The sequence below is a fragment of the Hemiscyllium ocellatum genome, chromosome 17 (assembly GCF_020745735.1).
Source record: "Hemiscyllium ocellatum isolate sHemOce1 chromosome 17, sHemOce1.pat.X.cur, whole genome shotgun sequence".
Taxonomy (NCBI): Eukaryota; Metazoa; Chordata; class Chondrichthyes; order Orectolobiformes; family Hemiscylliidae; genus Hemiscyllium; species Hemiscyllium ocellatum.
The window spans coordinates 69510320-69536192 of record NC_083417.1 but is presented as its reverse complement, the minus strand read 5'-3'; the positions used below and the strand labels follow the sequence as shown (position 1 = coordinate 69536192).

Below are 25873 nucleotides of genomic sequence, written 5' to 3'. Positions count from 1 at the left end.
TTTTAATATCTTGGGGCAAAATTTAAACTGGTTAAATTCAAACTGCTGTGAAAACAACTGAGGTGTCCAGGTAGCAACCAACTGTTACATCTTTCAATTTTCCAGTACGTTCTTCAACTTCATAACAGTATAGGAATTGGGATGTCATGTCCTGGGCTATACAGGACATTGGTTAGGCCACTTTTGGAATACTGCCTTCAATTCTGGTCTCCCTGCTACAGGGAAGATATTGTTAAACTTGAAAGGATTGGAAAAGAATGTTACCGAGGTTGAAGGGTTTGAGCTATAGGGAGAAGCTGTATAGTCAAGGGCTATTTCCTCTGGAGCATCAGAACTTTATACAGGTTTATGAGATCATGGGAGGCATGGATAGGGTGAATAACCAAGGTCTTTTTCCCAGGGTAGGGGAGTCCAAAATTAGAGGGCATAGGTTTAAGGTGAGGGGAAAGATTTAAAAGGGATGTAAGGCTTGACTTTTCACGCAAAGTGTAGTGCGTGTATGGAATGAGCCGTCAGTGGAATTGGTGGAGGCTGGAACAATTACAACATTTAAGAGGCATCTGGGTGGGTATGTGAATAGGGAAGGTTTAGTGTGATATGGGCCAATGCTGGCAAATGGAACTAGATTAATTTAGGATATTTGGTCAGCGTGGACAAGTTGGATAGAAGGATGTTTCCATGCTGTATATAGGACTCTATAGCTTTGGCAATTACAGTTTGGTAATTATTCTGCCCTATTTCTTTCAAATCCTGAGATGGAAAGTCTGATAGCTGAGGATTTATCACTCTTCAGTACTATTAATTTCATCATTATTGTTATCAACATTCATTTTGTTGAATCCCTGCACTGATTGGGAAGTCTTGTATACTGATCTCTTTCTCAACATAACCACTGATGCAAAGTAATGTTTCAGCATGTCCACTACATTTCTTTCACCAATAATGTCACTGTTATCATTTTTTTTTGACTACTCTTTCTCAAACATAATTGTGCAAAATTTTGTGTTGACTTTGAATCTCCTATAAGTTTTCTTTCATACACTCATTTTCTAGCTCTTACTATTGGCTTTACCCACTTTGCTGCTATTTTTCTCAGTTATCATTTTTATTTTATCTGAGAAGTTGTGAATGGTGCTGAACATTGTACAGTCATCAGTGAACATCCGCACTTCTGACCTTATTATGGACAGAATCTTTTAGTTTTTAATGGTTTTTTTTTGACAAATACAGCCCTTGCACTTTAGGTTCTGCACAAGTATTACAATAAATTGTCACTGAAAGAAACATCACTGGACTTGAAATGTTAACGTTGCATTTTTTTTCCCATTCTTGCTGCCAGACCAGAGTTTCTCCAGCAATATTTGGTTTTGTAAATTTACAGATGATATCCCATTCTTTCTCTCTCTCGTCTCATTGAACTCAGCCTCAATTTAAAAGTAGTTTCATGTTTCTCTCTTTCAAATGTCTCATTGTTAAAGGAATGTTAGTGCACTATTAGGATGTTAACTAAATCTGGCTTTCTCATTACTGATTATGAGATTGCACACCCAGTTTTCTTTGCAGGAAACCAACCTAAGTATACACAAAAAATTCACTAGTTTGCCATTCCAAGCTATAGAAAAGTTAAAGCCACTCGGACTTTGTTACCAGTTTGTCCAATCCCAGTACCACATTTAGGAAATTACCAAGTGGCCTATACATATTTCCAGTTACCATCTTAAATCATTCTTTACTTTTCAATTCTACTTACAGACCAAGTTGCTTTGCCATGTAGCCTGGAGCTATGGATAGTGATGATGGAGACTCCAATATCTTTTAATCACATTGCTGACCAGTAACCTTTTTTTTTTAAAAGCTGCATGATGGTATGGCCCCTAGGGAGTGCTGTGGAAAAGCAAAACTCAGGGGTGCAGTTACATAGTTCCTTCAAAGTGGAGTTGCAGGTGGACAGGGTGGAGAGAAGGGATTTGGCACGCTTGCCTGCATTGGTCAGAGCATTGAGTACAGGAACTGGGACATCATGTCACAACTTTACATTGTAAGGCCCCATTTGGAGAATAGTGTACAATTTTTTTTAGATTAGATTCCCTGCCATCTGGAAACAGGCCCTTTGGCCCAACAGTTTTTAGATCAGAGTGGTTCTGAGAAAGCACAGCAGGTCAGGCAGCATCCGACCTTCATCAGGAATAGAGGCAGGGTGCCTGCAGAGTGGAGAGATAAATGGTGATGGTGGTGGGGGGAAAGAACGGGACTGGGGAGAATGTAGCAAAGAGTACAATAGGTGAATGGGGGTGGGGATGGAGGTGATAGGTCAGAGGGGAGGGTGGAGCAGATAGGTGGAAAGGGAGATAGGCAGGTAGGACAGGTCATGAGGACAGTGCTGAGCCGGAAGGTTGGAACTGGGGTAAGTGGGGGGAGGGGAAATGAAGAAACTAGTGAAGTCCACATTGATGCACTGGGGTTAAAGAGGTCCGAGGGGCAACTATTCATACAGAGGATAGTGCATGTTTGGAGGGTGGGTACAATTACAACATTTAAAAGGTATTTGAACAGGTACATAGATAGGAAAGGTTTAGAGGGATATGGGCCAAACGGGACTAGTTCAGTTTGGGAACCTGGTCGGGCTGGACGAGTTGGGCCAAAGGGGTTGTTTCAGATCAAAACACACTCTGCCTTTGTGCGTATTGGTAGGATTTATACGATTACATGACTAACTTACTAACATAATGAATGCACCTTCTGTGACCATTAGTCTGAGAGTGGGAGTCACAATCTGGAATGCTGCATCACAAGATTCCATTTTTAGTTTTATAAGATCAATTTTTTTTTTCCTCAGCCTCCTCTGTTTCATATTTGTTAAATGAGTATATAGATGTACACCACATACAATTTGTTGCATACAAAGTGTGCACATGCAGAGATTAATTGACTTCTGGGTTACAGTGGTTTAAGTCTTTAAACTATCCTGGCAGACAAGTTCAGTAACAACTTGACAAGGTCATGGTCACCAAAACATACCTTACAGCCAATGTAACCACACCCAAGAATGGTGATATCTGTCTCACTGCTAGGACAGAGCTTGCTGAGGTGGATATTTGGAAGGAAAATTCTCTCAGAGTCCTCAACACTGATTCTGAAATCTTCATAATCTCACAGCATCATGGCAAATGTGGGCAAGCAAACCTCCTGCTCACTAACGTATACTACCCTCCCCTTTGGCTGATGAATCAGTGCTTCTCCATGTTGAACACCACCTGGAGAAAGCACTGGGGGTGGTAAAGACGCAGAATGTACTTTGGGTGGGGTATTTCAAAGCCCATCATTAAGAGTATCATAAAAGGGGAAGACTGGGTGTGCGGCAGACGTTGAGGGAACACACTTTTATTTATGGTCAGATGTATCAGGCTGGTTAGCCTGACTTCAGTCGTTGGTAAGATTTTACAATCCATTATTGAAAGATGAGATTGCAGGGTACTTGAAAGTGCAGGGAAAATAGGGCAGAGTCACACACCTTTGTCAAGGGGAGATCACAAATCTATTAGAATTCTTTGAGGTAACAAACAAGTTAGACAAAGGAGATCCTTTGGATATGATCTATTTAGATTTCCAGAAGGTATTTGACAAGGTGTGCACAGGAGGCTACTAGTTAAGCGAAGCACCCACGGTGTTACTGGCATGGATAAAGGTTTGGCTGCTTGGCACAAGGGAGAGAGTGGGATAAAGGGATTTTTTCAGGCTGTCTGTGTGAAAATGTGTACAACTAGCTGGTGTTACAAGGGATCCTGATGGCAATCATAAAAAAAACCAACATTTTATTATATGACCCCAGGGGCATTGAGTAAACTATAACTCCCATCACTAACTGGGAGTCGGGTCTGATTCCCCAGGATTCTGACTGACGTTCCACTATGTCAAACAGCATTTATCGAAGGCAATCAGATATTTCTTCCAAATTACAACTCAGCATGCAGGGAACAATGACAGATTGGTCAAGAATTTTGATTTTATTTGTTTAAAAAAATAGCAAACAGACAAGTTCGTGAACGAATAGACTGGATGAATGTCTCCCACCCAGAACACTCATAATCAAGTGTGTCTAGGTCTAGCAATACTACAAAATTTGGTGAGGGACAAAGAAAATCCATCAGCTGTGCCCAGTAATCTGCCTTGTACTGTGCTCCTGCAGTTGAGTGAAGTACATTCATCACAGCTGTCACTGCACCACCAGCAGAACTGAATGCCTGGGCAGTTTTCTTTTGAAGGCTGATAGCCACTGACTACTGAGTTTAGACTATCCAAGCTCATTTAACACAATAGCCTTACAACCAGTAGCCATTCACTTTGTCAAGTTGGGATCTATTTCAATGCAAGACTGTCAGACTGCAATGTAAACTCTCCGTCCCAAGAGTGTCTTGGCTCTGTCTCTTGTCCCTGTAGAAGTAACAGCCCTTTCTGGGACCAGTCGGAGAATATGGCGTATGAAGGGGGTCAAACCAAACTCAAAGCTAAACTCTGCATCTCTCTCCAGAGATGCTGTCAGACCACCTGAGTTCCTCCATCATTGTGTTGCAGGAGATATGTATCCACCAAATAAACTGCATGTTTTAATAACTCATAAGGATTAGACTTATCCTAGACAGACTGCACTGTGTAATCCATAGGCCCTCAGAGTTGAAATCTGTTCAGTGAGGAAGTGGAGAAATAAATGTCATGGCCAGGGAACAAATAAGCAGTGCAGGGACACTCCTATGTCACTTTAGATTGAATTACGTATACTCTCTCTGCTTCACGTGGAGATCATGTTTTACCAGAGCACAACTCCATCCATACTGCTCAAGGCCAGACAGAAGGGAATCGAGGGCCAAATTCCACACTTCCGACAATCAGCACCAGGAAACCTGACTGATGATCCTGTCCTGCACTGAAGCTCAACATCAACACCACTGCAGATGAGACAACTCACCATAGGCAGAACTCAACCTCACACTGTCGTTCAATTTAAGTTAAATTTTAAACAAAGGACACTTTACAAACTTGTATAAATGTAGCAAATACAACAGTAAAAAACATTTTTTTTTAAAGAAAGCATTCACTGGAATGTCCATGAATAAAAATTTGTCTATTCTTTACTGACAAGCTGTGGGATTTTCCTCTTAACTGATTTGGTTAGACACTGCTGGACTACAGAGTACAGTTTCTGACATCCCTCAATGCAAGCCTTGATTGCTTCCACTGATGTCTGCTCTTCCCACTCTCCTTTGGAGACCAGCCCAGAGATTTGATTGAGTGTGGGCAGCAGAGCCACAGTCAAGCTGCCGTTGTTCACTGCCTGCGAGCTGGCTGCACTGTACTCCTCAGCTGCTGTTGGATCAAGAAGGGAGACATCTCCACACTGCCGCAAGGAGCAGCCCACCACCATGTCGAACATCTCGATGCCTGCTTCTGCCAGTGCAATGGAAGCACAAGTCAAAGCAGATGCCAAGGTGGAGCCGTCATTCTCCAGAACCATCACATACACTTCAATCTGGGACCTGGGGTACTTGTGAAGACAGATAGCTGGCTGCAAGCTCTGCTCCATGATCAACGAATACTCCTTCTCCAAGTTGCCCTGAATCCAGGCAGCTCTCTTCTTGCAGGAGAATGGAGCAAATCTACAAGGTGATGAAGAAAAACAAAATGCTATGAATTCACTCAGTTGATACTTGAAAACAGGGATACAGTTAGTTGAGCTGGTTAAATGTTGGTACATGGCTCAGAATTATACTAACTCTGTTCCAACAGAGCTAGATTTGGGATCTACCTCGTGGTCGATCAGGATGGAGTATAAGCAATAAACAAAGGACAATATGGAATGGAACTAAAATAGAATAAAAGCTATCCGGACTACACAAATATAGTCAACTCTTAACTGCCCTGGTCAGGCAAACCATTTCGTTTAACAGCAAATAGGGATGAGCAACAAATCCTTACCATGCCAGTGACACCAACTTTCTATAAAAGAATGAATATGAAAAAAGACTTTCAGGAACCAGGTAATGAGCTGATTTAAGGAATCTGAGCTGGGTTGAGGACCAGTATCATTATTTGTAACCTGCTGTGATTTGGAATGCACTGAGCTGTCACTGGACAGTCCCATCTTCTGCCGATGATCACATTCTCACACCACTCTTCCACTACCTGACCTGCCTGTATTGACACAATTTGCTTCGTTAAACCCAAACGCCAGGAAGCAAACTGAGAATCCGTCCTTCTACCCAAACCACCGATTCCCCCCCCCCCCACTCACTGCAAGCCTTGATTGCTTCTACTGAGGGGGAGGAAGAGTGGGGTGGGGTGGGGAGAGGAGAGAAGGGGGGGGGGGGGCGAGAGAGGAGAGAAAGAGTGGAGGGGGAGAGAGGAGAGAAAGAGTGGGGGGGAGGAGAGACGGAGGGAGAGACGGGGGAGGGGGGAGAGACGGGGGGGGGGGAGAGAGACGGGGGGGGAGAGAGACGGGGGGGGGGGAGAGAGACGGGGAGGGGGGGGGAGAGAGACGGGGAGTGGGGGAGAGAGACGGGGGGGAGAGAGACGGGGGGGAGAGAGACGGGGAGGGGGGGTGAGAGACGGGGAGTGGGGGAGAGAGACGGGGGGGAGAGAGACGGGGGGGAGAGAGATGGGGAGGGGGGGGAGAGACGGGGAGGGAGGGGGGAGAGACGGGGAGGGAGGGGGAGAGACGGGGAGGGAGGGGGAGAGACGGGGGAGGGGGAGAGAGACGGGGGGGAGAGAGACGGGGAGAGGGGGGGGGTGAGACGGGGGAGGGGGGGTGAGAGGCGGGGAGGGGGGGTGAGAGACGGGGGGGGAGAGAGACGGGGAGTGGGGGAGAGAGACGGGGGGGGGGGGAGAGAGACGGGGGGGGAGAGAGATGGGGAGGGGGGGGAGAGACGGGGGGGGGGTGAGAGAGGGGGGGGGGGGTGAGAGACGGGGAGGGGGGGGGAGAGAGACGGGGGGGAGGGGGGGGGAGAGAGACGGGGGGGGGGGGGGACGGGGGGGGGGGGAGACGGGGGGGGGGGGGAGAGAGCGGGAGGGGGGGGTGAGACGGGGGGGGGAGGGGGGTGTTTTGTTGAGACCCTCCCCCGGCCCCGGGCCTGATCTGACTCTGACCTGAACTCGCAGCCCAGGGTGGCCCCGCTCAGTCGCCGCTCCTCCTTCCTGTCGCTCTCCCGGGGCCCGTACACGGCGCACAGCAGCTTACTGAGGCCGCACTCGGCGTACACCGATCCGTCCGCCTGGCTCACCAGGCCGGCCCGAGCAAACACCGGCCTCGGCTCCGCGGCTGACCGCCCGTCGGCCCGGCCCCGGGAACCCGCCTTCCCCGGCACCGCGCTCGGAGCTGCATCGCCCGCCACAAACAGCAGCGGCGACTGCGATTCCTCCGGGCCCCGCACTCGCTTCGTGTCCACCGGCATGAGGCACCGACTCAGTCCAGGCTCCGGCGCCTCCACCAGGCCGCAGGCCAAGAGGCAGCCACGACCTGCCCTCCACCAACACCGCCCCCCGCAGTCCGGGAGCACCAACTGCAGCCTCACCTACTGCACTCCACCAACACCGCCCCCCGCAGTCCGGGAGCACCAACTGCAGCCTCACCTGCTCCACTCCACCAACACCGCCCCCCGCAGTCCGGGAGCACCAACTGCAGCCTCACCTGCTCCACTCCACCAACACCGCCCCCCGCAGTCCGGGAGCACCAACTGCAGCCTCACCTGCTCCACTCCACCCCCTACCGCCTTGGGCAAGAAGTGCAAGCTCTCTTTCAGTTTGCAATGATTTAGTTCGATGTGATTTATTTTATTATTGTCACATGTACCAATATGCAACCCTGATATCTGAACACCTAATTTAGACTGACCCTTCAAAGCTATTTGTCCTTTCAGGTGCCCACTGCATTATTTTGAAGCAGGAGTACAGGAATGATGCCCAATGACCTGGTCAACGTGAATCACAGACATCTACCATAAACCGACTGACTCCCACAGCTACCTGGACTACACCTCCTCCCACCCTGCCCCCTGTAAAAACACCATCCCATATTCCCAATTCCTTCATCTCCGCCGCATCTGCTCCCAGGAGGACCAGTTCCAACACCGCACAGCCCAGATGGCCTCCTTCTTCAATGACCGCAGATTCCACCCAGACGTGATCGACGATGCCCTCCACCTCATCTCCTCCACTTCCCGCTCCTCCGCCCTTGAGCCCCGCTCCTCCAACCGCCACCAAGACAGAACCCCACTCGTTCTCACCTACCACCGCACCAACCTCCGTATACAGTGTATCATCCGCCGTCATTTCCGCCACCTCCAAACGGACCCCACCACCAGGGATATATTTCCCTCCCATCCCCTATCAGCGTTCTGCAAAGACCACGCCCTTCGTGACTCCCTCGTCAAGTCCACACCCCCCACCAACCCAACCTCCACTCCCGGCACCTTCCCCTGCAACCGCAGGAAATGCAAAACTTGCGCCCACACCTCCTCCCTTACTTCTCTCCAAGGCCCCAAGGGATCCTTCCATATCCACCACAAATTCACCTGCACCTCCACACACATCATCTATTGCATCCGCTGCACCCGATGTGGCCTCCTCTATATTGGGGAGACGGGCCACCTACTTGCAGAACGCTTCAGGGAACACCTCTGGGACGCCCGGACCAACCAACCCAACCACCCCGAGGCTCAACACTTCAACTCTCCCTCCCACTCCACCGAGGACATGCAGGTCCTTGGACTCCTCCATCGGCAGAACATAACAACACGACGGTTGGAGGAGGAGTGCCTCATCTTCCATCTCGGAACCCTCCAACCACAAGGAATGAACTCAGATTTCTCCAGTTTCCTCATTTCCCCTCTCCCCACCTTGTCTCAGTCGGTTCCCTCGACTCAGCACCGCCCTCCTAACCTGCAATCTTCCTGACCTCTCCGCCCCCACCCCACTTCGGCCTATCACCCTCACCTTGACCTCCTTCCACCTATCACATCTCCATCGCCCCTCCCCCAAGTCCCTCCTCCCTACCTTTTATCTTAGCCTGCCTGGCACCCTCTCCTCATTCCTGATGAAGGGCTCTGGCCCGAAACATTGAATTTCCTGTTCCTAGGATGCTGCCTAACCTGCTGTGCTTTAACCAGCAACACATTTTCAGCTCTGATCTCCAGCATCTGCAGACCTCACTTGTTACACAACGTGAATTATTAAATGGATTAGGAGTTGAAGGCACCAGTGTTGGATTGGAGTGTATAAAGTTAAACATCACCCAACACCAGGTTATAGTCCAACACGTTTATTTGAAAGCATTAGCTCTCAGAACGCTGCTCCTTCATGAAGCCAACCACCTGATGAAGGAGCACCGCTGTGTAGGTTAGTGCTTCCACATGAACCTGTTGCACTAAGATGCTGTTGTCTGATAATTTTAACTTAAAACAGATTATTGTATCTGATTATTAATCTCAGTTAGGTTTGACAGCTGGTTTACGATGCAGAGTGATACCAACATTGTGGGTTCACTGACTGAGGTTACCATAATAGGAATCCTCAACCTTTCCCCACCCCTGAAACAGTGACCCTCAGGTTAAACCACCCACAATTACGGTCATAAAGGTATATAGCATAGAAACAGACACTTCAGTCCAACTTGTCCATGCCGACCAGATATCCCTGTCTAATCTAGTCCCATTTACCAGCACTTGGCCCATATCCCTCGAAACCCTTCCTATTCATATACCCATCCAGATGCCTTTTAAATGTTGCAGTTGTACCAGCCTCCACCACTTCCTCTAGCAGCTCATCCCCAAAAGGTTGCTTCTTATATCTTTCCCCTCTCACCCTAAACCTATGACCTTAGCTCTGGACTCCCCCTCCCCCGGGAAAATGACTGTCTATTTATCGTATCCATGCCCCTCATGATTTTATAAACCTCTATAAGGCCACCCCTCACCTTTCGACATTCCAGGGAAGACAGCCCCAACCTATTCAGCCTCTCCCTATAGCTCAAATCTTCCAACCCTGGCAACATCCTTGTAAATCTTTTCAGAACCCATTCAAGTTTGACAACATCCAACAGAAAGGAGACCAGAATTGCACGCAATATTCCCAAGATGGCCTAACCTATGTCCTGTACAGCCGCAACATGACCTCCCAACTTCTGTACTCAACGCTCTGACCAATAAACAAAAGCATACCAAATGCCTTCTTAACGATCCTATCTACCAGCAACTCTACTTTCAAGGAACTATGAACCTGCACCCCAAGGTCTCTCTGTTCAGCAACACTTCCGAGACCTTGTCATTAAGTGTATAAGTCCTGCAAAGATTTGTTTTCACAAAATGCAACACCTTACATTTATCTAAATTAAACGCCATTTGCCGCCACTCAGTCCATTGGCCCATCTGAACAAGATCCTGTTGTAATCTGAGGTAACCTTCTTTGCTGTCCACTACACCTCCAATTTTGGTGTTATCAGCAAACTTTGGACTGTAGCAACTTTACCATAAATCTCTGTTCTCCATCATATCCTCACCTTTGGGATGCAGCCTTTCCTGCATTTACATATAATCTTTTTATTAGCATCATCCATGAGTGATGAGGTGGAAGAGAGTCCAATATTCCACTATTGGTTTCCTCTCTACCATCTTGCTGCTGTCAGATGCCCTGTACAAGCCAGGAATCTCTCTAACGTTGGAAGAGTGAAGTCCTCTGTCAGTTTGTGCCACATGTTTTGTAACTTTGCCACTGATTTCATCCATCTCCTCCAGTTTGATAATTTCAGTCTTGTGCTTGATCCAGAGTTGAGCTTCAATCCTTTTCATAACAAGATCCATCCCACTCTTCTCTCCTCTTCCCCCAACCCTTTTTCTCCTCCTCCACCCCCACCCTTGTCTTCTCCCCTCCCCCCCCCACTATTCTCTCCTCTCCTACCCTCCCACTCTGCTCTTCTCCCACCCACCCTTCAAAGGGAAAAGATGTCAAGACCTATGGGGTAATGATGTACAGAGTGAAGTGTTTGTTACAGTTATTGCAACGTATTTTGTAAAGGACACTAGTTTTGCTTGTTGTCTGTATAGGGGTCTTTATGTGTAGTGTAGCAAACACTGCATGAGACAAACAGGCAGAAAACTAGCCACCAGGGTACATGAACATTAACTAGCCACAAGACATGACCCCTCTCTCACTAGTATCCTTACATACGGATGAGGAAGGACACCACTTCGACTGGGACAACACATCCATCCTAGGACAAGCCAAACAGAGACATGCACGAGAATTCCTAGAAACATGACATCCACCCAGAACTCTATCAACAAACACATCGACTTGGATTCCATTTACCACCCCCTGAGAAAAACAACAGGAAATGACATCACCATAAGACATGCCATCACCTCAGGAAATGACATCACCAACCCAAGGAAACCCAAACAAATAGAAAGCGGTCTATAACACCAGTGCTTCAGCTAGAGGCTCACTGAAGATGTTACTTGGTATAGTGACAAAACATCTGAAAACAAACCTTCCAGCTCAGCGAGCAAACCTATATCCAGAATAAATGTTAGTTCACACACAATGTTGAATAAATCAATTCCTAATTAGTTGTGTTTCACCAAAGTCTGAATCAATCTACAGTGTAGAGGTTTACAGAAGTCCATGTGGAGTCTGAAGCATGATCGCAATATTCAGTTCATATAATGAAGAGGTTTCATTGTTTATAGTCTCTTGAACAATGGTCACGAATGACTAAGTAATGACCGCATAATCACATGAGACAATGAACAAGAGACAGGTGATCTGAATCGGAGAATAAATAGCACACTCCAAATCTGGGACCAGTATTATTTTAAGCTTATGGATGCAAATATTTTTAATGAATTACAGCCATTTTAAATAGGCAAACACAGATTTTCACATGGCCAATCCCTTTCTGCAACAGTTAGAAGATTTTAAGAGACCCTCGATTACTAAGATGTTCTACTGACTTAGCGGGACAGAAGTTCATGGTCTTAGCATTAACAAGAGAGCATTTCTGTCAGTGGGGAACATGACCCCCTCGGCAGTGGCGGCCCCAGACCCATGGAGTAGGTGGGTCCTAGCCCCATGGACGGACTTTCAAGTCACATCGAACTGTGACGTATGTGATTAGTTTTTGAGGTCTCCTATTTTAAGCTCTGCAAACTCAGTCGCCAGCTTCAGTGCCTTATCCAGGCTGTTGATATTCTTCCCCGTGGCCTGAGCTGACATGTCCTTTCCTCCTCCTCTTCCGTCCAGCTGGTCCAAGATGTGGTTGACCCAGTCACTGGCTTTCAGGCCCCTACTCACCACCTCCTGAAAAGGTTAGACATAAAAAGGGAGAGTCAATGAAAACTCAGCAATCTGCTGCTTATAAGATGGGCTTTTCACAATCTATGGACCACAGGTTCAGTATGTGATAGACTACAGTGTCATAACAGCCACTGAACAGCCAGAGAACACTCTTAAGGCTCCAAAGTTTTTTATTCCTACAATCTCAGGAAACACGTGGATGGGATACAACCGACATCAGCTCCTTATGATCAATGAAGGTAAAACTCAGCCACAGACACAGCCCTTGACTGCAGATCAGTGGTTGCTGGGTCATGTATGGTGAAAGGGTTTAGGCCAGGTGACGACAGGACTGGTATTGAATGTGATACCCTTCGGTGCACAGTCCTACAAAACGTACTAACAGATGAGGAATAATTCCAAGGATGAAGTATCAAAGGACACAGAATCTTTACTGCTGACAGTTTGCACCTTCAGGTGGAGATTAACGAAATGTCATTGCTCTCAACATTGAGACTTAAGCAAGTTCACCTCATTCCTCCAATCCCTACCATTTGTCGCTCCACCATTGGCAGTCATTCCTTCAACTGCTGTAACACTGCAATGGCTGCCCTATAAACCTCTGCGCATCGCTTCTTAAAACTGACCCCATTAAATAATGAATATTCATAGGGCTGGGGGGAGAATAAAAACAAATTGCCATCATGAGAGGCAAAATACTGGGGAAAATAATGTGATGGAAGGCCAATAAATCCCTTGATTTTAGGGAAGTAGCTACAGAGATAGTGGATGCCCTGGCAGTAGTCTTCTAAGAATCCTTCGATTCTGGAAAAGTCCCAGACGACTGGAAAGATGAAGCTTCTGTTTAAAAAGGGAGACGAGAAAGAAATTAACTTGAAGCTAGTTAGCTTTACGTCTGTCACCAGGAGAATACTGGAATTTATAATTAAGTCAGCACAGCATCTTTAAGAGGAAACCACAGCTGACAAATTTATTAGAATTCTGTCAAGGGGTAACGAGTAGAGCAGATAAATGTGAACAAGTAGATGTAATGTTTTTGGATTTTCAAAAGGCATTTGATAATGAACCACACACATGTTGACTTAATAAGAGCCCATGGTGCAGCAATGATACATGACTGTCTAACCAAAAGACAACAGAGTTGTAGCTAAGGGGGCAATGTTGAGATGTCAACCTGTAAACAGGGCATTGGTTAGGCCACTGTTGGAATATTGCGTGCAATTCAGGTCTCCTTCCTATTGGAAAGATGTTGGGAAACTTGAAAGGGTTTAGAAAAGATATATAAGGATGTTGCCAGGGTTGGAGGATTTCAGCTGTAGGGAGAGATTGAATACGCTAGGGCTGTTTTCCCTGGAGCGTCGAAGGCTGAGGGGTGTCCTTATAGAGGGTTATAAAATCATGAGGGCCGTGCATAGGATAAATAGACAAAGTCTTTTCCCTAGGGTGGGGGGAGTCCAGAAGTAGAGGACATAGGTTTAGGGTGAAAGGGGAAAGATATATAAGAGACCTAAGGGGCAAGGTTTTCTCGCAGAGGGAGGTACATGTATGGAATGAGCTGCCAGAGGAAGTGGAGGAGACTGGTACAATTACAACATTTAACAGGCATTTGGATGGGTATATGAATAGGAAGGGTTTGGAGGGATATGGGCCAAGTGCTGACAGATGGGGACTAGATTGGGTTGGGATATCTGGTCGGCATGGACAGGTTGGACTGAAGGGTCTGTTTCTGTGCTGAACCTCTATGACTTTAGTGGCGTGCCAGAAGTTTCAATGCTATATCTTTCCATAACTATTTACAAGATACAGAAATAACTTGGATGACAGAAGTGAATGCCTAGGTTTGCACATGATGCAAAAATAGATGAGGGAGCAAATATTGAGGATGAGAAGAGTCTTCAGAGTGATGTAGACAGATTAAGTTAGTGGGCAAACAAATTGGAAGATGGAATATAGTGAGGGAAAATGCAAGGTTACACACACTGGCAGAAGCTGAATATCATTTAAATGGAAAAAGGTACAGTGCAAAGAGATTTGGGGATTCTCAAGCGCGGGCCACAAAAGGTAGTATCCAAGTCCAAAAGGAAATAAAGAAGGCAAATGGACAGCTGGGGAGTATAAAAGGATTACTGTGAACAGTTTCAATCCTCTTATGTAAGGAAAGATATATTGGCATCAGAGGCAGTCCAGAGAAGGTTTACTTGACTGCTTTCAGGTATGGAGGGACTGTCTCATGGGGAGAGGTTGAGTAGTTTGGTCTTGTACTCATTGGAGTTTAGAAAAAATGAGAGTTGACCTTATTAAAACATAAGATTCTAAGAGGACTTCACAAGAGAGATGCAGATAGGTTGTTTTCCCCTCGTGGAGAGTCTCGGGCCATAGGGACAATCTCAGAAAAAGAGGTGATCCATTTAAGACAGAGAATGAGGGGGATTTGTTTTTCCCTCTCAACAGGTAGTCAGTCCTCATGAGGACTTCTTTTCCCACAGACAACTTTTGAGATTGGGTCACTAAGTACATTCAAAGTTAAAATAGACAGACCTTTACTCAGTAAGAGAATTAAGGTTTTATGGGGAATAAAGGGAAGGGGAATTCAATGGTTGAAGAGATCAATGAGCCAAATGGCCTACTTTAGCCCCTGTGTCTTATGGTATTTCTGAGTAAGCCCATGTTACCAATCCTAATATCTCTGTATACAGCTCAGTGTAAACCTTTGTTTGATAATACTCCTGTGTAGCAGCTTTGAATGTTTTATATAGACGCAATTTTTTGGTGCTGTATTTTCCTTTATCCCAACTCGGATCAATATTGACAACTGCACTACTGTTAGGGAGAGGAGGGAAATATCAATATATTGCTTTGACTTTCAGCTCTTTCAGTCACTACTTCGGGTAGCTGGACAGCTGCATTCCTTGAGGTGAGCTTAATCAGATCACAAGATGTATAACAAAAACTGACCACAGTTTGCTCTCGTAATTCACATTATCAAATCACTTGTCAGTATGAACATTTTGCACTCCTTGATTAGACGCCAGTCTGTCATCACTATGTACAAACGATTTGAACCCCCTTGATTAAATTTCAGTCCTGAAACTCTGAACAAAGCATAAATTGCGCATCGTAACTTCAATTAACAATTAAAAATGTCTGATCCAACTTTTTGAAGAAAACTTGCACAATGAGCAAGTCAGATCCAACGTCAGTCCCTTTAGACAAGGGATGCTGACCTTGTGGGTGTGAATTTGCAGCTTTCAAATAACTATCTTTACCTGGGGCACTTGACACAAGCACGTGATTGTTCCTGCGTCACTGTCCACTGCAAACAGCATTGCTGCTGTCCGAGGGGAATATGTCTTAAACAGCTTGAGGGCTTCATTCAGCGCCTGTTGGGAACAGCACAACACAGAGGTCAGACAAGCTCCTATCCACTCAAATCAAGCAGCAATTAAACACCCACTGCGAATACTGTTCCTCACCTTGGCTGGTGCTCCTGCTTCCATTTCCATGACAACCAGGGGTTGGTTTGGATTAGTATCTATGAACTGCTTCGTCTTCTCCCGTACCTGTCAAAGTAGTGAACAAACACAAATAACGACACCTGAAAACACACTGTCCAAATGATGAGAGGTAGCTGAGATGCAAAGGAATCTTTGTGTCCTCGTGCATGAATTGCAACAGGTTAAGATATGCAAGTAACATGGTAAGCTAATGGAATGTGATTACAGTAGTTTCCCCCCATATCCACAGGGTAGACGTTCCAGGCCCTACTGCAGAATGCTGAAACCGTGGATAGGAGCGAACCCATTCATTTCAATGGGAAACGTACCATCTCTGCAGCCTCCTGGTCCCTGTTTCTGGAACATTCCCTTCCATATGTTCAGGGCGCATGGTTAAGTAAAACTGCGGTAACTAAACCCGCGGATACGGGGGCCGCCCTGCATTTACCTCAAGAGGAATTAAATACAGAAGTAGGGAGGTTATGCTTCAGTGATACAGGGCACCCTAGATGTGTCCTCGAGGACTCATTTTATTTAAGGAAGAATATTAATGCAATGGGAACCATTCCAAGAAGGTTTACCAGACGAATGCTTGGAATGAATGGGTTGTCTCATGAAAAAATGTTGGACAGGCTAAGGTTGTGTCCAATGGAGCTTAGAACAGCAAGAGGTAACCTGACTGAAACACAGAAGATCCTGTGGGGGTTTGACAGGGTGGATGTGGAGAGGTGCATCCCTCTTGTGGGAAAATCTTGGGAGTAAGGATCACTGTTTAAAATTCAGAGATCACCCATTTAAAACTAAAGAAAAAAAATCTGAGTTGAGAGTCGATGGAACTTTCCTCCTGATAAGGTGGTGGGAGCAGATCCCTTGAAGGCAGGGTGGGTTAGGTTAGACCTCAGCTGGAATATTGTGTATAGTTCTGGGTGCCACATTATGCAAAAATTGTGAGTACAGTAGGGAGCGTGCAGAGACTGGTTCCCGCTGTTCCACTTCAGCCAGGAGGAAAGACTGAGGAGGTTGGAGCTGTTTCTAACGGAGAGTAGAAGGCCAAGAGGAGATCTGATCGACGTTTTCAAAATCACAAGGTGTCGGGACTCAGCGGTTAGAGAGAAATCGTTCCCACCCCGGAACAGAACAAAAACCAAACGGTCAAGATTCGAGTGGCGCTGGAAAAGCTCCAGCAGATCAGGCAGCATCCGAAAATCAGGAAGATCAACGTTTCGGACTCTGATCTCCAGCAGCTGCAATACTCACTTTCACCTGATTAAGAACCAAACAGTGTCATGTTCAAACTCACGAGGGCCGAGATAGATCAGACGGTCAGAAACCATACCTGTTCATAATAGGATCAAGAAAGAAAGGGCATAGATTTGGAAGGTTTTGCAAAAATAACTTTGAAAAAAAACATTTTCACTCGATGAGTAGTTAGTGTCTGGAATACATTGCCTCAAAGTGTGGTGGGGGCATGTTCAAGTGAAACTTTCAAGAAGATATTGAACAGAAGAATGTGGAAGATTACAGGGTTGAGTTAAAATGCTCAGAGTGCTGGTACGTACCTGACAGTTCTGCATCATAACAATTCTGTGACCCTGATTTGACAAGCACAGGGATGCAAGGTTATTGGGAATGAAGATTTGAGTGAGTTTTGAGAAGATTTGTAGCTCAGGTTTAGATTCTGGATGTAGGTTTGTTCGCTGAGCTGGAAGGTTCATTTTCAGACATTTCGTCACCATATCAGGTAACATCAGTGAAGACGTTACCTCGTGTAGTGACGAAACGTCTGAAAATGAACCTTGCAGCTTAGCGAGCAAACATACATCTATGAAGAATTGAGGTTCAATTAGATCAGCCATGATCTGTTGAGTGGCAGAGAAAACCTGAAGGGCTGAATAGCCTACTCCTGCTCTTAATCCAATTGTGTGAATGATCAGACTATTGTGCTTCATTATAGGAAGGTGATCCTGGCAAATGCCTCACAGCGCCTGAGACCCGGGTTCAATTCCCGACTCAGACGACTGACTGTGTGGAGTTTGCACGTTCTCCCTGTGTCTGTGTGGGTTTCCTCCGGGTGCTCCAGTTTCCTCCCACAGTCCAAAAATGTGCGGGTCAGGTGAATTGGCCATGCTAAATTGCCCGCAGTGTTAGGTAAGGGGTATGAGTGGGTTGCGCTTCGGCGGGTCGGTGTGGACTTGTTGGGCCGAAGGGCCTGTTTCCACACCGTAAGTAATCTAATCTAATCTAAATACAGCGACATATTCAAGTATAAAGACACAGATATTAAAAACTAGGTTCTTTGGAGAATGAAAGGGAGATGAACGAAATTTATAAGTTGGTCTTTATTACTTCTGTCAGCCTTGTGTCATCACTTACATCATCTACTTCCACTTCTTTCTGAGCTTGCTCTGCCTGAATACCACAGATGCACAAATGAACTCTAGCTCATATAAAACACTTCTGCCTGTTTCCTAACTCTCACCAATTCCTATCCACCCATCGTCCCTGTGTGGTATATTGGTTTCCAGTGAAGCACCTTCATTTTAAAATGCTCATCCTTGGTTTGAAATCAATTCATGGTCCTGCTGCAGCCCTCCAAGATCTATGAAACTCCAGATGGAACCAAGATAGACCTGTAATATAACAGCATCCCTATTATCACACTGGGCTACAGTAATGGTGGGGACAAGTCTGTCGCTGTATAACACTGGGCTACAGTAATGGTGGGGATAGGTCTGTCACTGTATAATGCTGAGGTACAGTACTGGTAGGGACAGTGTCTAACACTGGGGTACAGTGCACACATTGAGTGAGTGATCCTGAGCAAAGTTCAGGGTTAAAAAGCCAATAATAGAAGAGGGAGAATGAAAAGAGACTGGCAGCTAAAAATCACACAGAATTCCAAAGTCTTCCATAGGCACAAAGGATGAACAGAGGAGGAGCATAGTCAATCAAAGACTGAAAAGGGAATTTTCACATGGAGGTAGGGCATGGCAGAGGTATTAAATGAATATTATACACGTCTCCTTTCCAAAGCAGCCAATGCTACCCAGGTAATGGTGATAGAGGAAGAAACTCAGTCACTAGGAGTGTTCAAAATTGATAATAAGGTGGTATTTGATGAGCTGCTGGTACTTAAAAGAGTTGGCAAGGCAGCTGGACCGGTTATGATGCGTTCAACGATATAGAAGCGGGAGAGAGTGAAAATTACAAAGGCACTGGCAACAGTCTTTCAGGGGATTTCAGGACTTGGTGTTGGTGGCAAAGGACTGAGACTTGCAAACAGCATGTCCTTACAGAAAAACAGTGCAAGGAAGTGTTCAGAAATTACAAACCTGTTAGTTTAACAGGTAGGGAGGAAACTTCAGAAGTAAAAGTTCGAGACTGAATTAATAGGCACATGGACAAACGTGGGTTAGCTAGGGAGAACCAGCATGGATTTCTTAATGGAAAATCACATTTAACCAGCTTGTGACAGCTCTTTGAAGAGGCAACAGAAGTTTGATGAGGGTAACGCTGTGAGGTGGTGTACGTAAACTTTCAAAAAGGACTTGATAAAATGTCATATAACAGACCTTTGGGCATAGTTACAACTGATGGAATATAGGGGACAGCAGCAATGTAGATTAAAGAACTGCCTGAATGATAGGAAACAGAAAGCAATGGTAAATGGAGATGTTTCCGGTTGAAGGAAGGCTTGTTGGGAATTTCCCCAGGAATAGGGATGAGTGCCCTTGCTCTCCTTGATTCACAGGACAATTTCAGGGATTGCATTATACAAAACTTTGAAGCAATAAACGGAGAGCAGAAGTACAGCAGAGGCAGATTTAATGGTGGCATTTGAGAAGGCATTAGATTGATATTTGAATATAAACAATGTGCAGAATTACAGAAGGATGACACTAAAAACTGGTGCAAATCCATCAGTCAATTGCCTTCTTCTGCACCATGGCATTATATGAATTGTATATTTATCATGTTTAATAATAAGCAGGTGGTGGACATTAATTGGGATTTCACTTAAACAGACACTCACATAAACGATAAGTGTTAATATGCTTCACATAACTGCAAAACCACTAAGGACTGCCTCCAGTACTATCCTTCATCTCATGGCTTTCCATGATAGACCATTCAGTAAAAACTTAAGAGAAACATCAGAGCTTCCATAAAAAGAACAGTCAGTGTCGTTTCTCTATGAAGGTTTGGGAGTGATTCAGTAGATATTATTCAGAGAGGGATTGGCTCATACACCATCATGGATTTGATCACTCACCTTCTTCAGCAAGTCAGCTTTACTGGCTCTATCCAGATCATCCATAAACTTCTTCAGTGACTTCAGCTTGTCCCTCAGCTCATCCTTGTGCCACTGTGGAATGACTGCAGCACTAATCATCTGAAATTAAACAGACACAAGGAAAATCCTCGTGAAATTACGTGCTATTGTAAAGGACCCTCAAATCATTCTACTGCGTTACCTCCACACTCTTTCTCCTCTCCATCTCCTCCAGCTCTCCATGCCTTTCAGATCGCAGCACTCCTCCAGTTCTGTGCTGTTACGTCACCCTCCTTTTAAACTCTCCAACTCAGTGAGCTGTTTTCAGCTTTCATGGCCCTCACACTCTCTGTAAATACCTCCACCACACACACTCTCCCTTTATAGATGCTCCTTAAAACATACCTCTTTCAACAAGCCTTTAACCTTCTGACCCAGTTTACCTTTGCTTAGCTTGGTTTCAGAAATGTTTCTTTAAAACCTGGTACGCTTTTGTTAAGTGCCTCAGAACAGTTTGTTTTTAAGTTAAGTTGTTGTTGTTGGCAGGGCTATTCCATTATGCACTTTAAGAAAACCTTCAGCAATTCTCTGGAGTACATTTGGGCTAATGGATGACAGTATCAGACACTAGAAACCACCCCTCCATTACACCCACTGAAATTCTTCAGATTATTGCAGCAGACTCTTCACTGATATTGGTGTGACAGGGGAATCCTGCCTCATTCTCAAACACACACACAGTTTCTCAAGCGTTGCTATTCTCTCTTGTTGAGCTAAGGGGAGCAGAGGCTTTCATTAGCCGCCTGACCAACCTTCTGTTTACATGGTCAGTGCTCTCCTGTACTTACCCACTGAGCTACTCACAAACCTAAAGTGAAACTTGATTTAGGTCTCATTAACTTTTAACTGATTGGTTTGTCCAGTTCAAGCTTTTCCTCCATGTCAGTCAGAGGTAAAAAGGTAAGCGTTCTCTGATGGGGGTGTCTAATACCAGATTACAAATCGGCCAAAACTGATCGTAGTGGAGTGTCTTGAAACCAAAGCTGTCACAATCCACGTTCCCAGTCGGAAACACCAGTTCCCTTACTCTATCCCCTGGATACCCAACCGAAATCAGCCTGACAGTGTTGTAACCTCACGTCATCCTGAATACTGAACTGTACTTCAAGTCCCTACCGTCAATCTGCGGCTAAAGTCCACATCAAAACATTGCCCATCAGCAACCCTACATCACCCACTCTATCACCCACACCCCTCCCATGCTGCCTTCAATTTCACTTTTCTAAAAGATCTCCTGATTCCGTTCCAAGTTCAACTCTGTGTAACTTTGAACTCAGACTATTCCTTATCCTGTCCTAAGTCTTATATCGTGCTCTTTGTCAATCTCAACTAATTTTGTCATGGGAAATGGAGTTCCCTCACTTCCATCCCCAAATCTCTGTAATGTCTTCCAGCTCAGTAGCTAACACTGCTGCCCCACTGCGCCAGGGATCTGGGTTCAATTCCACCCTCGGATGACCTTCTATGTGGAGCTTGTGCATTGACCCACTGTCTGTGTGGATTCCTTCCAGATGCTCCAGTTTCCTCCCACAGTCAGGTTAGGTGGATGGGCCGTGCTAAACTGCCCGTACTGTTCAGGGACGTGTAGCCTGGACGGATTAGCCAAGGGAAATGCAGGATTAAGGGGACTGGGGTGGAATGTTCTTCAGAGGGTCGGTGCTGACCCAATGGGTCAAATGGCCTCCTTTCACACATTAGGGATTCTAAAGTTCTTATGCCCCCTGCTCTTCCAATTCATCCTGCCAAACGACAGTGTTCAGTGTTACTCCTGCATTTAACTCTGACAACTTCTCCAGCTTGCTATATTACCCCCACAAACTTTTTCAAGTCTCTCCTTAAAACCATCACTTTGAATCTTTGGATTTGTGTCACACTCTCTCTCTCCTATCTCATCGGTAAAATGTGTTAGGACCTTTTGCTCTGAAACAGTACCTTCCTAATTAGATGTTTCGATAATCCTTCTTCCAGAGGTCATTCTCAGGCCTTTCATCCTTGCCCCACTCCACTTGATCCAATTTACTTTATATTACTGTCAGGACCCTCTCCTTTGGGTTATTTTACTCCAGTCTAATCTTTGTTTATTCTATCATTCCTTGGTCTAGTGGTTTTGTTTCAAGCTGCAGACTGAGGCTTGGCAGCTTTAATGTAATATTATCCCAGCAATGCTGCAATTCACGACCAAGTCCCAGAAACAAAAATTAAAAAGGAACATGAGTGAGACCAATAATCCAAAGACAGTCACAGAAACGGAGGAAGATTCATCCAACTCCATAAAGACATCACCACTTCCCTCTCAATGATACCATTCTAAATAACTCCAGGGATCCCACAGCTGCTAGCCAATCCAGAGGCCTAGTCCTGAAGTAGCACTCACTCGTTCACGTATAATTTGTAAACTTTATTTGTGGCTCTATCAGCCTTTAGAATATATTAAAGTTATAGAGTAGGCAGAATTCTTGATTACCTCTGTGAGATCTGCAATCTCTTTCTGGATCTCTTTACTGGGAGCTGTCTGGATTTGGACCTTTGATTCTAGTTGAACAAGAAAATTCTGTAGAGTATCTGCCTTTCTCAGTGCCTAAAAAAAAAGACAATGGCATTCAAGACACATTCAATATTCGTCATACATCCAAGTACAGCTCCACTGACTGGCATCAACCTAAGATGCGCAAACACAGCCACAACTAATATGCGTGGGAGAAAGGAGGAGGAAGAGACAGAACATTGACATGTGACAAATGCACAAAAGGAAATTCTCCAAAAGACTCAGTGAGCATGTGAGAATGCCAGGACGTAAGCTAGCAAGCAGAAAACCTGGATGAAACGGGAGCACACTTGGAATGTCTGCAAAAGATGCAAGCAGCATGAATTGAGAGGAGTGGGTACTGGAGACAACACGTATAAAGATGAATGAGCATGTAAATTAAATACTACTGGAGACAAAGAACAGCATGAGAAACAGTAGTTATGAGAAATTATAAAAGTGCACAACAAACAGTGCAACATATATGACACACAAAAGAGATGTAAAGACTGGTTGTTTTTTTTGAGAGACTCGTGCCTTCATCAATGTTTTTAAAAGGTCAATAATTATCCTTCTTTTTATGTACATGTTGGTGTACTATACCTTTAAGAAAGCTAAAAGCTAGTAGAACTACCTGACAGCACCAGGTGTTCTGAAAAAAAAAATGTAACATTTGGTCGAACAACTCAATTAGCTGGTTGCCTGGAGACAAAAACAAATTCAAATTCGGCCAATCAATTTAAATTATATCCCAAAAAATACCAAATTCCAATTGTTTGAATTGACTATATTGACAATCTTAAAAACTAATGATACAATCCAATGCTTTGGGGGTATAAGACCAGTGAAACCTGAACAGTTGAGAGGAGAACTGCTAAGCCACCAGCATATAAAAACTGCCTGAAAAATAGCTCTCTTAAAGGTACCTTTATCACTCTAAGCTGTGAAGCAGAATCCCCAAGAAGACAGGAATACAGAGAAAAACCGAAAGCTATCTGGTTTTGAGATAAGAAGTTTTCTTTTGTAAATCTTAATCGGGTGTTTCATTGGACCAGTATTGTACAGGGGAAAGTAAAAGATAGGTTAGAGAAAGGAGTTGTAAATAGTTGTTATTTAATTATTCTATGTTATACTTTAAGAAATAAAGTCATTAATTTTTACTTTCTTGGCCTCTCGAAGTTTTACAGATTACTGCACGGGATAAATCTTTTCTGTGTTGCTGGTTTAAATTAAGCAGAAGGGTTTACAAGGTGTTGGAACACCCTCCTCAGATCGCTGACTATCACGAGCTACAGCTTTACAAGGATCAGTAGCACACTAGTACTTTGCCCAAAGGCCATTCCTTCTGTACAATTTTAGACAATGAGTGTGAATATGTAATCCAGCCATTACCTCGTAGCTGAATGTAATCCTACCTTTGCCCGGCACCCAGGAAAGTCCATTTTCAGCAGAGATCACTGGTCAGTGACAAGAATCAGGAACCTTGGCTGAACTGTCTTCTCAGTAACCCAGGGAGCTGTTTATAGATCCTATTCTCTCCTTCAAGGGAGAGCGTTAGGCGATTTGGAGAGCCCACGCAGGGGAACTCAGAGCCGTGGCTCATTTAGACAGTGGGCAGAACGCTTACTCATCAGCTCACTGTCAGAAGATATGGCCCTTTAGGCTTATTACCATAATGGTAGAGCTTGTACTGGCAGCATTAGGGAAGCTGAAAACATTTTTTCTTTTAAGAGCTTAGATGAAACAAAACACAGTAAGCCAAGAGTCATCCTGCAAAAAGACACCCAAATCCCCCAGAGCTTCCAGCTGCCTAAGGGTCAAAATTTGTCAAGCACGCCCACCGACCTTTTGGGCTTCAGATCCTGTGACTGCCACTATTCTCCTGATGCCCTTAGCGATGGCTTCTTCTGATACAATCACAAAAGGTCTGGCATGGCCAGAGTTCTGTAAGTGCCTGCAATAAAAGCAAGATAATTACCACAAGGGAAGGTACTCAGCGGGACATAGCCTCTTGTCCCTCAGCTCTGCAGTCAAAGTATCAAGCAATCAAACAATTACTAACTGTCTGTGTTTCACAAGTTTGACAGGTTGCTTTCCCCCTTTTGAACTATAAACTAGAATAGAAGTTAAACATTGCTATTTTGCTGAAATACCAAGAGGATGCTGTGAAATGGAAATCAAGTGGTACACAATTTAGCCATGCAATGTTGGTGTTGAATCGGGAGATACGGCATATATTACGGAGATCAGCATCAAGAGTTTTTGAGTTGAGGGAAAACTGCCTGACAATAACTCCCAGATTGGTTCAGTAGCAAACTGCATTAAATCTATAGGTGCAGGGCATAGCAACCTCCAGAGCTGACAAAGACCTCTCTCTCTCTTCCCCCCTCTTCTCCCAGTGTGAATGAAGGGACTAAAAAAAACGCTTAAAAGAATGAATTCTAATAAGGAAGGTCCTATTTCCACAGATTCAACTATCAAAGTGAAGAATGATCATTGTTTTACAGATTATATACAGGGCATTGTCAGTGCTGAAATCAAAAGGCATTGTCAGGGATAATTTAACCCAAGCTCATGTTCTGATCTTCAAAACGTTGTGCTTTTTTTCCACCCGTATGTATATGTCAAAAAGTCTGTCTTTTGTTTGTTTTATTCCTGAATGTCTGTCGATTTAAAGGTTTTTAAAAAGGGTTTCACAGTTAGGCCACTCTTGGAATACTGCGTATAGTTCTGGTCACCACACTACCAGAAGGATGTGGATGTTTTGGAGAGGGTACGGAAAAGGTTTACAAGGATGTTACCTGGTGTGGGGGATTTTAGCAATGAAGAATGGTTGGCTAGACTGGGGTTTTCTTCACTGGAACGTCTGTTAGGTTAATAGACAGAAGTTAATAAGAGTGCGAATGGTACGGATAGAGTGATAAGTATGAGGCTTTTTCCTGGGGTGGAGGGGTCAATTACTAGGAGACACAGGTTTAAGGTGCGAGGGGGAAAGTTTAAAAGAGATGTGTGAGGCCATTTTTTCACACACAGAGTGATGAGTACCTGGAACACATTGCCAGAGGTGGTGGTGGGGAAGCAGACACAATAGCAGCATTCAAGAAGCACTTGGACGAGTGCATGAATAGGAAGGGAATAGAGGGATGCGGATCCTGTAAGTGAAGACAGTTTTAGTATGGAAGG

The 25873-nt window shown here is 45.0% G+C and overlaps 2 protein-coding genes across 4 annotated transcripts in view; both read right to left on the bottom strand.

The window, feature by feature from the left end:
* Nucleotides 1-3985: 3985 nt before the first annotated feature.
* Nucleotides 3986-7518, bottom strand: exosc6 (exosome component 6). Its single transcript, XM_060838287.1, has 2 exons — nucleotides 7138-7518; nucleotides 3986-5651 (listed from the first exon to the last, which is right to left on the bottom strand). Exons 1-2 carry the CDS (start codon nucleotides 7440-7442, stop codon nucleotides 5120-5122), a joined length of 837 nt encoding a protein of 278 aa, XP_060694270.1. The 5' UTR covers nucleotides 7443-7518; the 3' UTR covers nucleotides 3986-5119.
* A 4071-nt stretch (nucleotides 7519-11589) lies between these two features.
* The window catches only part of aars1 (alanyl-tRNA synthetase 1), a 50504-nt gene continuing 36220 nt past the window's right edge, over nucleotides 11590-25873 (bottom strand). For all 3 annotated transcript variants that reach the window (XM_060838285.1, XM_060838286.1, XM_060838284.1), the window contains 6 exons: nucleotides 24536-24644; nucleotides 22631-22744; nucleotides 20107-20226; nucleotides 15813-15899; nucleotides 15606-15719; nucleotides 11590-12342 (listed from right to left, as the gene is read on the bottom strand). In XM_060838285.1, the coding sequence (XP_060694268.1) occupies nucleotides 12157-12342; nucleotides 15606-15719; nucleotides 15813-15899; nucleotides 20107-20226; nucleotides 22631-22744; nucleotides 24536-24644 (730 nt within the window). In that variant the 3' untranslated portion in view covers nucleotides 11590-12156. The remainder of the gene's footprint in view (nucleotides 12343-15605; nucleotides 15720-15812; nucleotides 15900-20106; nucleotides 20227-22630; nucleotides 22745-24535; nucleotides 24645-25873) is intronic.

What these genes read in the sequence shown, in the direction of transcription:
- exosc6 (XM_060838287.1), bottom strand. Translation starts at nt 7,442, where the DNA reads ATGCCGGTGGACACGAAGCGAGTGCGGGGCCCGGAGGAATCGCAGTCG. An exon ending in ACCCTGGGCTGCGAGTTCAG is followed by an intron (nt 5,652 to 7,137) that starts GTCAGAGTCAGA and finishes ATCACCTTGTAG; the next exon opens with ATTTGCTCCATTCTCCTGCA.